Source organism: Ornithorhynchus anatinus, chromosome X1 (assembly GCF_004115215.2).
Source record: "Ornithorhynchus anatinus isolate Pmale09 chromosome X1, mOrnAna1.pri.v4, whole genome shotgun sequence".
NCBI classification, from domain to species: Eukaryota; Metazoa; Chordata; class Mammalia; order Monotremata; family Ornithorhynchidae; genus Ornithorhynchus; species Ornithorhynchus anatinus.
Genome location: NC_041749.1, coordinates 27,230,491 through 27,246,056, shown reverse-complemented (window position 1 = coordinate 27,246,056; position 15,566 = coordinate 27,230,491). Strand labels below are relative to the sequence as shown.

The 15,566-nt window shown below is 47.6% G+C and overlaps 1 protein-coding gene across 4 annotated transcripts in view; it reads right to left on the bottom strand.

The window, feature by feature from the left end:
• The window catches only part of CCNJL (cyclin J like), a 44,419-nt gene that overhangs the window by 26,404 nt on the left and 2,449 nt on the right, over positions 1 to 15,566 (bottom strand). For 2 of the 4 annotated variants that reach the window (XM_007655278.4, XM_029052213.2), the window contains one exon: positions 8,478 to 8,588. In XM_007655278.4, the coding sequence (XP_007653468.2) occupies positions 8,478 to 8,588 (111 nt within the window). Of the gene's footprint in view, positions 1 to 8,477; positions 8,589 to 9,267; positions 9,459 to 15,566 lie in introns of those variants that run through there. The other 2 variants (XM_029052216.1, XM_029052217.1) reach the window with 2 other exon arrangements.

Genomic DNA, 15,566 nt, shown 5'->3' with positions numbered 1-15,566 from the left:
TTGAACTTTCAAGGACACCTATGTCTGTCTTTCCCTACAGACTCACTCACTCATTTCCTAACATCCCAGGAAGGAGGCTAGATAATAATAATAGTGTTATTTGATACTAGTACTAGAGAAACTTGAGGTATGGGAAGAAAGACGTGTTGATCATCTCACAGGGATTGTACCATGGTTTTCTCCCGCACAGCAGTGAATTGTAGGGCTCTGGGAGTCTTAGGGCATGTGGTAAAAAATTTCACTCTCCCATGCATTCTATACCCTCTAATAGTAAGTTAGGTACCTCAAGAGACAAGCATTTATGAAGGAAGGAAGTATGAAGGAAGCATGTAAAACATCACTGTCAGGATTTTAAACGTTCCGGGTGACTGCAGGGCATTCACGGGCCACTTTAAGGTCAGAAGAGTGACTGTGACCTAACTTACTCCCGAGAAATGCCTAAGGCTCAGAAGACAATCTGGTTCATTATTTTGAGAAAAGATAAAAATGATCCCTCTCTACCAGTGGTAAAGCTCTGCCAATGTTAGTGAATACCTGACAGGGCTGCGAAACTCTCCTCTCTTGAGGGGTCAGGCCCTGAGAGGAGGCACTAATATGAAAAATCATTCCATTCCCTCAGAACTAAGCCTTCAGAAGGGTTATTTGTTTTATGGATAAAAGCAGAAGCTCTGCCAGCATAGCCACCTGCAAGGAGTGCCCTCCTCAGGGCAATTAAGATCCACCTTTGGAGGATTCGATTACAAAATAAACCATTACGCCAATCGGAGCATCTCAGGAAACTCTGCCCTAGCGCTGACCCTTGTTGCTTCAAAAAGACAGGCAAAGAGGGGAATAAAGGAGAAAAACACAGAGAGAGAGAGAGAGGGACTGCACGGTCCAAGATACATTCAGACCTACAAGCAAGCACTCAGCCAGGCAGATACAATCTACGACATCACTAATTAAACTCACTAAATCCCTTTACATCTTTTAGAGTCCATGGGATTTTCCTCTGGTCCCCTTCTCCCTAGTTCTTAATGGCATTGCTGCCTGTGGTAAGGTTTTTCTCTTAAAGCACAACAATGCATCTCTCTAGCACTGTGGTGAAAGAACTGTTGGCCTGCTTCCCCCACCCACAGGAAAACCCACAAGTTGAACAAGAGGGACGATCAAATCAAGTGCAAGTGTACTGAGCAGCTCAATGACGGACCCAGATGTTTCTGGCCCACAGCACAGCTTGGGAAACTTGGCCAAGAAGCAGCTTCCACAACATTCCTCATCAAGCCGTCAAACGAGGACAGCAAATTCACGTGCTTGGCTTTTTCCACTCTAGATGAGAGATGACATGAAAGTGAACTTTGGCACCTTGGATCACTCCCACCCACCTCTTGGTGAGGCTATCTAATCTAGGTTTCACTACTGCAGCCCTCTCCTGGTTTTCCTCCTGCCTCTAGCCTCTCACTGGGTCTTCTCCGTGGGAGTGATTGGCCCCCAGAATTTTATAATAATGATGGTGTTTGTTAAGCGCTTACTACATGCAAAGCACTGTTCTAAGCACTGGGGGGGGGGGGGACACAAGGTGATCAGGGTGTCTCACGTGGGGTTCAGTCTTAATCCCCAGAGGCGGACTCCCTGACCCGCTCATCCTAGGTCTATCAAGACCCAAATTTCCAATCACTGTTAAAAAAGATGTAAAAGATGGTGATTATCCTACCCTGTCTCAGTTTGCACCCCCTCCTAATTCCTGCACCCTAAGTAAAAAGTTAGCACCTTCTTTGGCTCTCTTCTTCCTCTCATCCCACAGATGTGAATGTCCCTGAAGACTCTGTTCTGGGTCTCCTACTTGTCTCATTTGACACTCGCTCCCTAGGAAAGCTCATCCTCTCCCACAGTTTGGGCTACTTCCTCTATGTGGATGATTTCCCCCAAATCTACCTCACTAGTTCCAATCCCCATCCCCACCATCTGTAATCTCACACTTCCTCTTGAGGATAAAACATGTCTATAGCGATGGGCACCTCAAGTGTTCAACAGCAACCACAGCCAGCCCAGCCCCAGCATCCTACAGAGGCTGATGATCCATCGTCACTTCGCTCTCTCCCTTACAGTGGAGAAGGCTGGATGGGTTCTGATGTCAAGGGGGAATGGCAGCTCCCATGAACTTCGGTACACATCCTACTATGAGTATTCCTTGCAATTTGTGCATTTTTTATGTTGTCTCCTTTCCCCCGCTGGTCTACTTACTCTATTGTGCTCTCCCAAGAGTGCTCTGCAAAGAGTCAGTGCTCAATAAATACTATGCCACTGATTGGGCAGGAGTCATGTCTTCTTCTGTTGTTCTCTCCTAGGCATTTAGTACGGTACTGTGCACACAGAAGGCACTCAATAAGCATAAGCAATTAATAAACTCCGGACTGGAGAATCAAGACCTAAGTTCTAAATAAAGCTTTGACACTAACTTCCTACGTGATGACACATCACCCAAACTCCTGCAAATAGTCATTCAAGATTTACTGTAAGCAGATGACTGAGCCCTAGAGGCCCACACAAAACAAGCCATGCAAATGATTGTACATCATTTAAAGGTGTTGACAAATGAGCAGTGTGGTCTAATAAAAAGACCAGAAGACTGGGGTTCCAGTCCCATCAGCTGCTGTGTGACTTTGGGCAAGTCACTTAATCCCTCTGGGCCTCGGTTTCCTCATCTGTAACACGACGATTAAATACCAGTTCTCTCTGCCTCTTACATCTTGAGTCCTTTGTGAGACAGACACTGTGTCTAATCTATCTTGTCCTGATAATGCTTAGCCCAGCTCTTCCCCAACAGCATCTTCATTAAGAACTCTGGACAGAAAGCGGGAGAAGGGTACTATTGACTTGGTACTTTCTTGAAAACACTGCTATTGGATTACCTCATCAATCAACCAAACTTATTGATTACATAATTTATAGAGCTGCAGAGCAGCATTTTGTAGGCACCAATAACTTTACTCAAAAGTGAATCCGTCTGGACGTAAAAACGATTATCTATATCCAATCCGCATTAATGTTTGGCATTACTGTATGGACTGACAATACAATCATGGATCTATGGATGACTTTGTGACCTGATGATAGCTCAAAAATGATCTGGTTCCCTTTTGATATTTCACCCAGATCTGGACATCCTCAGGTCTTCAGAATTTGCTTATATCCAGACCTTCATGTTTCTTTTAAAGGTTAAAAGCGTTGGCCTTTCAACGGTTGTACAGGAAAACATATTAGCAAATAACTGATGGAATAAATCATTTGAGAATATAGTTATATAGAGAGAGAAGTATATAGGAATATATTATATATGTTATAGATAGAGAGAGAGAGAGAAAGAAAGAGAGAAATGGAGAGAGAGACTATAATCCCAACACAGGCTAATCCAAAGCAAACCTTGTGCTGATAGGCAATACATTTTTTTGCCTGATACCATGAGACATTAATTATTTTCCAAGTGAGGAAAATAACTGATGCATAGAGAAGGGAAAGCTGCTTCTTATGAAGCTATTGGCTTATCTTTGAGTCCTATATTAAAAGCTCATTAGTAAGCTATTCTGCTTACCCACTAAAGTGCAAACTCACACAGGGCAGCACCCACAATGTAGGTAGCACCCACACTCCCCAGATATGAAACCAGTTAACCTCCGGTACACAAGCACTGTTGTACCAAAACAAGCCAAATGCCTCAGCTCCTTGTGGGGGAAAAAGAGAACATCCAGAAAAACTACCCTGATAAAATAATAATAATAATGTTGGTATTTGTTAAGCGCTCACTATGTGCAGAGCACTGTTCTAAGCGCTGGGGTAGACACAGGGTCATCAGGTTGTCCCACCATTTTACAGATGAGGGAACTGAGGCAGATGAGGCAGAGAGAAGTGAAGTGACTTGCCCATAGTCACACAGCTGCCAAGTGGCAGAAAAGACTTTCTGATCACAAATCACAGGTGTGGAGGCTCTAAACTGACTGGTTCTCTCTTCCATCTTTAAGAGAATGCTTTGGGCTAAAAAAAAAAAGAAGAAGTTTTCCTCATATTTAAAAAACAAATGAAATAAAGAACATGGAAAGTCTTTCTCTATTCTTCTTTCAAAATTGATTCAGTAGGTGAAAATCAGCACTGGTGGGGACAGTACTTCCGACACTGTTTAAATGAGGAAATGTACCCTGTGGTGCCCTTTGGCAATACATTTTGATTCCAGGAAAATATACCTAATACTCCTGGTCCATACTAATAATCACCTGCCCAGAACAGCTCAGATCGGTTATGATGTAAATACTAGTCCTTCCTGGAAGCAGGCATTTTCCTAAGCAAGCGAACCCCACCAATCACCCACACTGGGGTCTCTAACTGTCCCTCCAATTCACCACCAACTTGGCCACACACTTCATCTCATCATTTCTAGTACAGTCTCTTCCCTAACCAACTCTGAAATCCCTCTAAATGACTACAACCTCCTCAGCTGCCTTCTCTCTCACCCATCCCCTTCCTTCCACTTTCCCCCCACCAAAAGACCTCATTTCATTTGTTTTTTAAATATGAGGAAAATGTTTTTTTTAGCCCAAAGCATTTTTTTTAGCCAAAGCATCTGTCCAGTTCCCCCACAAAGACCTCTGGACCTATTGATCCACACCAATTTTTTCAAGTCAATATTTAGTAACGACCTCCCCTTGAAACACACACTGACACCAGCACCACCATCCTCTCTCCTGACCTCACTTGCTCTCCTATCCCTTCGCCCATCTTGTCCCACTAACCCATAGCCTTGGCTCGCCTCCATAATCCATTTCCTTTGATCCTGTGCATGAGCGCTGCTGGCAGAAATCCAGATATCAGGCTGACCTTGTCCATCTCAAATTCATCATCTCCTGCTTCAACCCTCTTTAACCCGGCCATGTTATTTCTCCATCCTTACAGATTCCCATGCCTATTACCCTTACTGGTTCTTTCAGATGTTCAACTCTCTCCTTAAATCATCCGTTCCCCTATCCTCTCTTGGGTCTCCTCCTATCAATTGCTGACTTCTATCTCTCTGACCGCTCATTCTCCAACTCTTTCCCGGGCTCTTCCTCTGCCTCCCACTCGCTAACTGTGGGAGTCCCTCAAGGCTCAGTTGTGGGTCCTCTTTTATTCACCCTCTACACCCACTCCCTTGAAAAACTCATTCGCTCCCAGAGCTTCAACTATGAGAAGCAGCGTGGCCTCACCGCCTGGCCGGGATTGAGAAGCAGTGTTGCCTAGTGGAAAATGCATGGACCTGGGGGTCAGAAGATCTGGGTTCTAATCCTGCCTCCGCCACTCGTCTTCTGTGACCTTGGGCAAGACACTTAACAAATGAGGATTAAGACACTGAGCCCCATGTGGGACGGGACAGGGATTGGGTCCAACCCGATGATCTTGTATTTACTCCAGTGTTTAATCCAGTGCCTGGCACTTGGCTTAGTGGAAAGAGCACTGGTTTGGGGGTCAGAGGTCGTGGGTTCTAATCCTGGCCCTGCCACTTATGAGCTGTGTGACTTGGGGCAAGCCAACTTCTCTGTGCCTCAGTTACCTCTTTTGTAAAATGGGGATTAAGACTGTGAGCCCCACGTGGGGCAACTTGATTACCTTGTATCTACCCCAGTGCTTAGAATAGTGCTTGGCACATAGTAAGTGCTTAACAAATGCCATCAAAAACAAGACAAAAAAACCTCAACTACCAACTCTTATGGAGATGATTCCCAAATCTACACCTCCAGCCCTGATCTTCCTCCTCCTCTGCAGGAGGAGGAGCCTTTCCTCCTGCCTTCAGGACATGCCTATTTGGATGTCCCGCCGCCGTAATACCTGTCCTCCCTGTCTTTCTTGGTCTTATCCTCGACTCATCTCTCTCATTTAACTCACATATTTAATCTGCCACCGGATTCTGTCGGCTATCTACACAACAATCGCTAAAATCCACCCTTTCCTCTCCTTTCCTACTACCCTGATCCTATCTCGCCTTGATTATTACTTCAGCCTCCCTGCTGACCATTCTGAGCAACTAATGTGTGCAGAGCACTGAATTAATAAGGACATGGGAAAGTATACTATAACAAGTTGGTAGAAACAATCAATTCTGTCTTTTCATTCCTCCCAACTTTTGCTCCATAACCAATGTGGTGGGACTGGGAGATGACCATGGGTCGGATAGGTACTATCCAACATCTGGTCCGGCGCCCATCCATCATTCAGGTAGGCACTGCCTAAAACCATCCAGATGGTTTTACTCTTTATCACTTTTAATCACTCTTTAAATATCTCCAAGCACACAGCCTCCACAATCTCTTTTTATAAAAATCACCTAAAGGAAAAATGTTTTCTTCATGGATCAGCTGGGAGGATGTTTAAAGTATAATTGTTACCAGTGATAACAAAGCGCCAAACTAAACTGAGGGTCCTGGCTCCCGGCACTCTCCGGGCACACTGGGCTGGAGATAAACAAGTTGCTCCAGCGCTCAGACACCTCCATCCCCGTCGAAAAAAAAAACACCAAGGCTACCATCGTCATCCCTCCTGCCACGTGCACTTCTCCATCCCTGCTGAAGTGCTGCATCTATTTTGTGTATTTTTCGTCTTGTATGCTAATATTTCTTCACTCCAGGCTGTGTCCAATCCCTTCTGCCCACTTACACTTTTAGATCGTCAGCCTCCAGGAGGGACAGGCACCTAATTCCCACCTAAGTAAGCTCTCCCAGTGCTTAGTACAGTGCTCTGCCCACAATGAACTTAATAAATCTACTACAAGCAAACAGAAAGGAAAGCTAGTATACTAATAATCTCTAATGGTATTACGATTACCCCTTAATGGGGAAAAAATAAGTTTGGAATTGGTTCCTTCCACCAAATAAGGTTAATCTGCATCCCGAAATAGCAAAACATTTTAAACATGTTTTGAAACGTGATTTTTGGTAATCAAATTTCTGCCGTGAGTTGATTTGATTTCTCCTTTCTGAATCACTAAATAACTGAATAACATCAAGCACGAAGAATCCCTCCAATCACTGACAACTTTTAAATGTGGGACAAGAGCAGGCAGGTATTTCTGGCATGCTCCCGGCATTCTAACTTTCCTAATTCTGATAAGAACTTCTTTAGGGGAGGACGGATTTCATCTTGCTGCAAATTCCTTCCTGTTTGCTTTCCGGTGGACTGACACTCACCTTTGCCACCTCTAGGAAATCAACAACACGCTACAGGGTTTTGTTTTCTTCATTAAGGTCTAGATATCTTGCCCCCCAAAGAGATCCCAGTCTTTGGTTTCGACTTAACTGGCTAGTAGGTAAATGCGTGGGTGTGGCTTCAATCCCGCATGGCAAACGTCCAAGAGGGCTACAAGTCCCACGGTGATGTTATTATTTTTTCTTTTAATTCTAAATGTCACATGACTAGAAAAGGCATACAGATTAGAGAAGGAGGTCACTTGTAAGGTGGACAATCTGAGTTGCCTCAAGAAACACTCTCTGATCAGAAGGGTGGAGGACAGCAAGAATAGCAGGAGAGGAGACTGCTTAATAACTCCGGGTAAGCAGAAGAGAAGAAAACTTTGGGGGGGAGGGAGGGGTCAGTTTTTTTTGTGTTAATGAGGTGTGTTCTATTTATCTCGATGTTCTCTTGTTTTGTTCAGTTTTGCTTTGTTGCCTGTCGCCTCCATTTAGAGAAGCAGCGCTAGGGAAGTGCTATTCCCCCCCACAGCACTTAGCTCGGTGGAAAGAACACAGACTTGGGAGTCAGAGATCATGGGTTCTAATCCCGGCTCCTCCACTTGTCAGCTGTGTGACTGCGGGCAAGTCACTTAACTTCTCTGTGCCTCAGTTACCTCATCTGTAAAATGGGGATTAAGACTGGGCGCCCCACGTGGGACAACCTGATCACCTCGTATTCCCCCCCAGCGCTGACAACAGCGCTTGGCACATAGTAAGCACTTAACAAACACCATCATTATTATTATTTAGACCGTGAGCCCGTCACCGGGCCGGTCTCTATAATAATGTTGGTATTTGTTAAGCGCTTACTATGTGCCGAGCACTGTTCTAAGCGCTGGGGTAGACACAGGGGAATGAGGTTGTCCCACGTGGGGCTCACAGTCTTAATCCCCATTTTACAGATGAGGTAACTGAGGCACCGAGAAGTGAAGTGACTTGCCCATAGTCACACAGCTGACAAATGGCCGAGCTGGGATTTGAACCCGTGACCTCTGACTCCAAAGCCCGTGCTCTTTCCACTGAGCCACGCTGCTTCTCTATCTGTCTATCTGTCTTCTCTATCTTCTCTATCTGTCTGTTGCCGAACGGTCCATTCCAAGCGCTCAGTACAGTGCTCCGCAGAGTAAGTGCTCAATAAATACTACCGAATGAAAGAATGAAAGGGGACAGAATCCAGGAGTCCTATTTCCAGCAGGCACTGGACCCTGATGAGAGAAGAGGAATGATGCAAAAGAGCTTCCCTCTTACCTTCCCTCTCAGTGCGGAGTGGATATCCGATGCAAGAAGACCTTCCCACCACGACTCTTCCATTCTCGCTTTCCCCGTTCCAAGGTCGACCGAAGAGCTGTCGGGGTGGACCTGGGAAAAAGAGAGTCACTTCGCAAAAAGGGCCTTAGGAAGGTGCGCCCCGAGGGGAGAAGGGGAGAGAGGGACAGGAGGTCATGCCTTCGGGGCTCAGTTGAAAGAACCGGGGCTCGGGAGTCGGAGGTCATGGGTTCGAATCCACACTCCGCCACGGGTCCGCTGGGTGACTTTGGACAAGTCGCTTCACTTCTCTGGGCCTCGGTGACCTCATCTGAAAATGGGGCCGAAGACTGAGAGTCCCACGTGGAACCTCATTACCTTGGATCTCCCCCAGCGCTCAGAACAGTGTCCGGCACATAGCAAGCGCTTAACCACCACCGTTATTATTATTACTCCTGCTGTAGCAGGGCCAGATCACAGCCTAAGTAGGAGGCAGAACAGGTACCGACATTATTATTATTAAAAGGAAGTCACTTTGCAAAAAGAGCGCTAGGACGGTGCGCTCCGAGGGGAGAAGGACAGGAGGTCATTCATTTATTCAATGGTATTTATTGAGCGCTTACTATGTGCAGAGCACTGGACCAAGCGCTTGGAAAGTCCGAGAGCCCACCGGTCCCCCCCCCACCCCCCACCCCCCGACCCGCACCTTCCCTCCTTGGGCAGACCCGGGCTGGGGGTGGGAGGGGTGCGGGGGAGGGGAGAGGGAAGGGGAGTTTTCCAGCCGGCGTCTGACCTGAGCTTTTCAAAGTTGCATCGGGGAGGAGGAGGAGAGGGAAGAGGAGGAGGAGGAGGAGAGGGAAGGGGAGTTTTCCAGCCGGCGTCTGACCTGAGCTTTTCAAAGTTGCATCGGGGAGAAGGGGGAGGAGGAGGAGAGGGAGGAGGAAGAGGAGAGGGAAGAGAAGGAGAGGGAAGAGGAGAAGGAAGAAGAGGAGGACAGGGAAGAAGAGGAGGACAGGGAAGAGGAGGAGGAGGAGGAGGTCGGGGAAGAAGAGGAGGAGGAGAGGGAAGAGGAGTAGGACAGGGAAGAAGAGGAGGACAGGGAGGAGGAAGAGGAGAGGGAAGAAGAGGAGGAGGACAGGGAAGAGGAAGAGGAGAGGGAAGAAGAGGAGGGGGACAGGGAAGAGGAGGAGGAGAGGGAAAAGGAGGAGGAGAGGGAAGAAGAGGAGGAGGAGGAGGGGGAGAAGGGGGAGAGGGAAGAAAAGGAGGAGAGGAAGAGGTGGAGGGGGAGGAGGAGGAGGGCAGGTCCGTTAGGTGGGGGCTCCGGCAGGGCTCCGGCCGGCAGCCTTTGTCCTAGGGGCGCAGCCCGGCCGGGGAGCCGGGACCCAAGTCGGGCATCCCCGGGCCGGAGGGAGGGAGGGCGGGCGGTGGGTCGGGGGTCGGGGGTCGGGGGTCGGAGCGGCCTGGCCGGGGCCGCCGCCGGCCCGAGGAGCCCCCGCCCTCCGGCCCGGCCCCCGCCCCGCCCCGCTCCGCTCCCCGCACAACGCGCACGGCGCCCGACGCGGCCGCCGCCTCCACCGCCTCCTCCTCCTCCTCCTCCTCCTGCTGCTGCTGCTGCTGCTGCTACAACGCCGGGGACCGGCCGGGGGGGGGGCGCATGCGCCGCGCGCCCGGGCCCCGGGGGCACCTGGGGTTTGTAGTCTTTGCCCCCGGCCCCCCCCGGGCCCCCCCAGCCAGCCCCCCCAGCCGCTTACCATTCAGCCGCTCCCGTCCCGGCCGGCCGGGCTCCTGCCCTGTCCCTTTTCTACATTCTCCAGCTGCCTCGTTCACACCTCGTTGTGCCTTGCAAGGACCGTCCGCTCCTCGTCGTGCGGGGCGAGGACCGTCCCGCACCTCGTCGTGCCTGGCAAGGACCGTTCCGCACCTCGTCGTGCGGGGCGAGGACCGTCCGCACCTCGTTGTGCCTGGCAAGGACCGTCCCGCACCTCGTTGTGCGGGGCAAGGACCGTCCGCACCTCGTCGTGCCAGGCAAGGACCTTCCGCACCTCATTATGCGGGGCAAGGACCGTCCGCACCTCGTCGTGCGGAGCAAGGACCGTCCGCACCTCGTTGTGCCTGGCAAGGACCGTCCCGCACCTCGTCGTGCGAGGCGAGGACCTTCCGCACCTCATTGTGCGGGGCGAGGACCGTCCGCACCTCGTTGTGCCCTGCAAGGACCGTCCCGCACCTCGTCGTGCGAGGCGAGGACCTTCCGCACCTCATCGTGCGGGGCAAGGACCGTCCGCACCTCGTCGTGCGGGGCAAGGACCCTCCGCCCCTCGTCGTGCGGAGCAAGGACCGTCCCGCACCTCGTCGTACGGAGCAAGGAGCAAAGGCAGCTGCGAAGCGGCCCTCCCTTACACGTGCAGCTTCCCCCTCCGAGAGAGTTGGATTATCCGCGAAGGGCTTCCCCGTTTGCCCCGAGTCTTTCAAGGGGAGGGAGGACGGACGACCCATTTCAGCCCTTCGATTTCCTAGGAGACTCCTTTCCTCCCTATCATAATGATGGTATTTGTGAAGCGCTATGTGCCAAGCACTGTTCTAAGCGCCGGGGTGCGGGGGGATACAAGGTCATCAGCGTGTCCCATATGGGGCTGGCAGTCTTCATCCCCATTTGACAGATGAGATCGCTTGAGGCCTGGAGAAGTGAAGTGACTTACCCAAAGTCACACAGCTAGACTGTGAACCCGTCACTGGGCAGGGATGGCCTCTATCTGTTGCCCAATTGTCCATTCCACACGCTTAGTCCAGTGCTCTGCACATAGTAAGCACACTATGGAATGGATAAATGAATGAATGAACACGGCTGACATGCGGCACGGCCGGGATTAGAACCCATGACCTCTGACAGTCAAACCCGTGCTCTTTCCACTGAGCCACGCTGCTTCTCTAATACTGATGGTATTTGTTAAGCGCTGTTCTAAGCGCTGGGGAAGGTACAAGGTCATCAGGTTGTCCCACGTAGGGCTCACGGCCTTCATCCCCATTTGACAGATGAAGTCACTGAGGCACAGAGAAGTGAAGTGACTTGCCCAAAGTCACACAGCTAGACTGTGAGCCCGTCACTCTATCTGTTGCCCAATTGTCCATTCCACGCGCTTAGTACAGTGCTCAATAATAAGAGCTCAATAAATACTATTGAATGAATAAATGAATGAATGAATGAACACAGTTGACAAGCGGCAGAGTGGGGATTAGAACCCATGACCTCTGACTCCCAAGCCCATGCTCTTTCCACCGAGCCTCGCTGCTTCTCTAATGATGGTGGTATTTGTTAAGCGCTTCCTATGTGCCAAGCACCCTTCTAAGCGCTGGGGCAGATGCAAGGTCATCAGGTTGTCCCACGTGGGGTTGGCACTCTTCATGCCCATTTGACAGATGAGGTCACTGAGGCCCATAGAAGTGAAGTGGCTGGCCCAAGGTCATTCAGCTGACCAGTGGCGGAGCTGGAATTAGAACCCACGACCTCTGACTCCCAAGTCCGAGCTCTTTCCACTAAACCGCGCTGCTTTAGTGATTCCGTGTTTGTCCCTTTCCGTTGTGAACCATAGATTTGAGGGCGAGGTTGGTCTCCTCTACCGCTACTGAACTTTGCCAAATAATAATAATAATAATGATGGTATTTCTTAAATGCTCGCTATGTACCAAGCACCGTTCTAAGAGCTGGTAGAATATTAATAATGGCGGTATTGGTTAAGCACTGTACTAAACGCCCGGGTAGATACAAGATCAGCAGAGTGGACACAATCCCCATTCCGCACGGGGCTCACAGCCTGAAACCCCATTTTACAGATGAGGTAATGACACGGAGAAGTAAAGTGCCTTCCTCGAGGTCACACAGGCAATAAGTAGTGGAGCAAGGATTAATAATAATAATAATGATGGTAATTGTTAAGCGCTATGTGCCAAGCACCGTTCTAAGCGCTGGGGTGGTTACAGGGGAATCAGGTTGTCCCACGTGGGGCTCAAAGTCTTAATCCAATTTACAAATAAGGTAACGGAGGTGCAGAGAAGTGAAGTGACTTGCCCAAAGTCACACAGCTGACAAGTGGCAGAGTCAGGATTAGAACCCATGACGTCTGACTCCCAAGCCCGTGCTCTTGCCACCAAGCGAGTCATTCATCCGTTCATTCAATCATATTTACTGTGTGCAGATCACTGTACTAAGCGCTTGGAAAGTAGAATTTGGCAACAAAGAGAGACAATCCCTGCCCACAACGGGCTCACAGTCTAAAAGCAGGGGGAGACAGACATCAAAACATTGAACGCGTATCAATAGCATTCATTCTGTAGTATTTATTGAGCGCTTACTATGTGCACAGCACTGTACTAAGCGCTTGGAATCTATAATTCGGCAACAGATAGAGACAATCCCTGCCCACCAATACGGAAAAAATGGAATTATAGATATATACACATCAAAACAAGTAAACAGGCATTAATTTTAAATGGATAGAATTATAGATAGGTACATCTGACTCCTCTGACTCCCAGGCTCATGCTCCTTCCATTGGAGCACACTGCTTCTCAATGCTTAATACAGTACTCTATAGGCATTCAATGCATACTATGATTGATTGGACACCCAAAACTTGCACGGATCCCCAAGGTAGTTTATTGAGCACCTATTGAGGATGAAACACTATTAAGGGGCTGCGAGACTAGAAGCAAAGGAACACATTAGAGAAGCAGCGTGGCTCAGTGGAAAGAGCCCGGCCTTGGGAGTCAGAGGTCATGGGTTCGAATCTCTGCTCTGCCACTTCTCAGCTGCGTGACTTTGGGGACTGAACTTCTCTGTGCCTCAGTTACCTCATCTGTAAAATGGGGATTAAGAATGGGAGCCTCACATGGGGACAACCTGATTACCCTGTATCTCCCCCAGCGCTTAGCACAGTGCTCTGCACATAGTAAGCCAAATGCCAACATTATTATTCCCCCGATTAGACTGTAAGCCCGTCAAAGGGCAGGGACTGTCTCTGTTAGCGATTTGCACATTCCAAGCGCTTAGTACAGTGCTCTGCACATAGTAAGCTCTCAATAAATACTATTGAATGAATGAATGAATATTATAACGAGGTGGACAGCCGGACAAAACACATTTCAAATAGTGGGAGCAAGAGGAAGGACAAGGATATAACAGAAAGTAATGCATCCGTATGAAATCGCTGAATAGATCATTACAAATGAAATAATATACAAATGAAATTACAAATAAATTACAAATGAAATGAATATACAAATGAAAATAAATAAAGGTACATATGCTGAGGATGGGAATTTAGTGCTGAAGGTGGGGCTGCCTATCCTAAACCTCTCCGACAGATACATTCATCTTGTTAGTGCTATAATAGCAAGATAACACTATTTGGTAATCGACCCAGTTATAAGCCTATGAATTAAGTAAAAGGTAATCTTTTAGGATGCCAAGAACAAGCTCACTTGCTTTTGCAATAGACAGAAGGGTTCTATGGGAAGGGTCAGGGATTATTAAATAGTAGTATATTTGAGAGCCCTTTAGGTGTGATGCGCTGTTCTAACCACTTAGAAGCGTGTACAATCAATTATATTTGTTGAGCTTTACCGCCTGCATAGAACTGTACCAAACGCTTGAGTGTGTACAATATAACAGAGTCGGTAGACGTGTTCCCTGAACACAGTGAGTTTACAATCTAGTTTTAGTCTGTCTACTGCAAAGAAGTGACCATTCCCTGCAATCAACTTACACACTAATTAAGAAGACAGATATAAAGGGTTGAACTGATTTTCCTTTGTGCCAGATGGTCTGTTTCTAAATGTTAGTCATCTATATGCATTCGGTTCAGAGAGTCCCTGAAAGTCTCTTTATCCTTATATTGTGTTTATATATATACATATATATATATAATTGTTATATATATTTGTTATATATATATATATAATTAATTGTTCATTCCAAGCGGTTAGTACAGTGCTCTGCACATAGCAAGGGCTCAATAAATACTATTGAATGAATGAATGAACGTATGTGTTTTTGTCATTTTTTTTTTTTTTTTGCAAATAAAGGAATTACTGGATTCCCTGTCATTACAAATGAACACCCAGTAGGGAAAGATCCATTCTAATCATAAAGTTGAATTAGTTTATAATGGAACTTGAATTAAAGCCTTAATTTTGAAGCATTTGCTTCTGTGTCTATTATATATACAGTTGTATTTGGAGAACTTTTTAGATTAGTTGGGTTTTTCTGGAAGCAACTTCATTTCCCCACACTCCAGCTATAATGAACAGCTCTTAACAAAAGAAGCAGTGAAGGGATAAAAAGCTTCATCATTCACAGCTAGTTTGCATTCTCATTTCCCTAAACCATATCTTTTTCAAAGGGATTCCCCCTCCCCACCCCCCCACCCAACTCTGACAGTTGAGTGTTTGGTTTTATTGGGAATTGTCTCATTTTAAAGGAAAAAGAAACTACGGAAGTTTCTAACACTCCGCTTCTTGATGCATCGCTACATCTTTCCAATTAAATATGTAATATATTTCACAAATTTAAATGTACTTTTGCAACTCCAGATTCTAAAGAGTTGTCCCGTGTCATGCTGCAGATCTATTATTAGCACACTTCAGTGAGATTTCAAGTATCTACCACCTACAAATGGTGCGAATTAATTGAATTCCTGGTGTTAAAACCAGGGTGTTGGCACTGAAGTTCTAATGTTGCTCTGTAATGAGCTGTGAATATGTATTCAAGTATGTGCAAACCACTCCCTTTCCTTGAGTTTCATCTTCTCCTTGATCATTTTTATTGCAGCCAAAGTGATCTCGTGGAATAGAGGATACCCAGCTCCTTTTCTCAAATCTTTTGTGAATTGTGCCAGGTGACTAGATGCCGAGGTCGATCCCACCCATCCTTCGGCTGTTAGATTGTTAGGTTGAATCCACACGAATCAATCAATCGCATTTATGAAGCGCTTACTGGGTGCAGGGCACTGTAGTAAGCGCTTGGGAGAGGATAATATGGTTCTGCTCCCTTGTTTTCCCCCTGTCACTGACTACACCGTGTAACTGGACTACAATTTA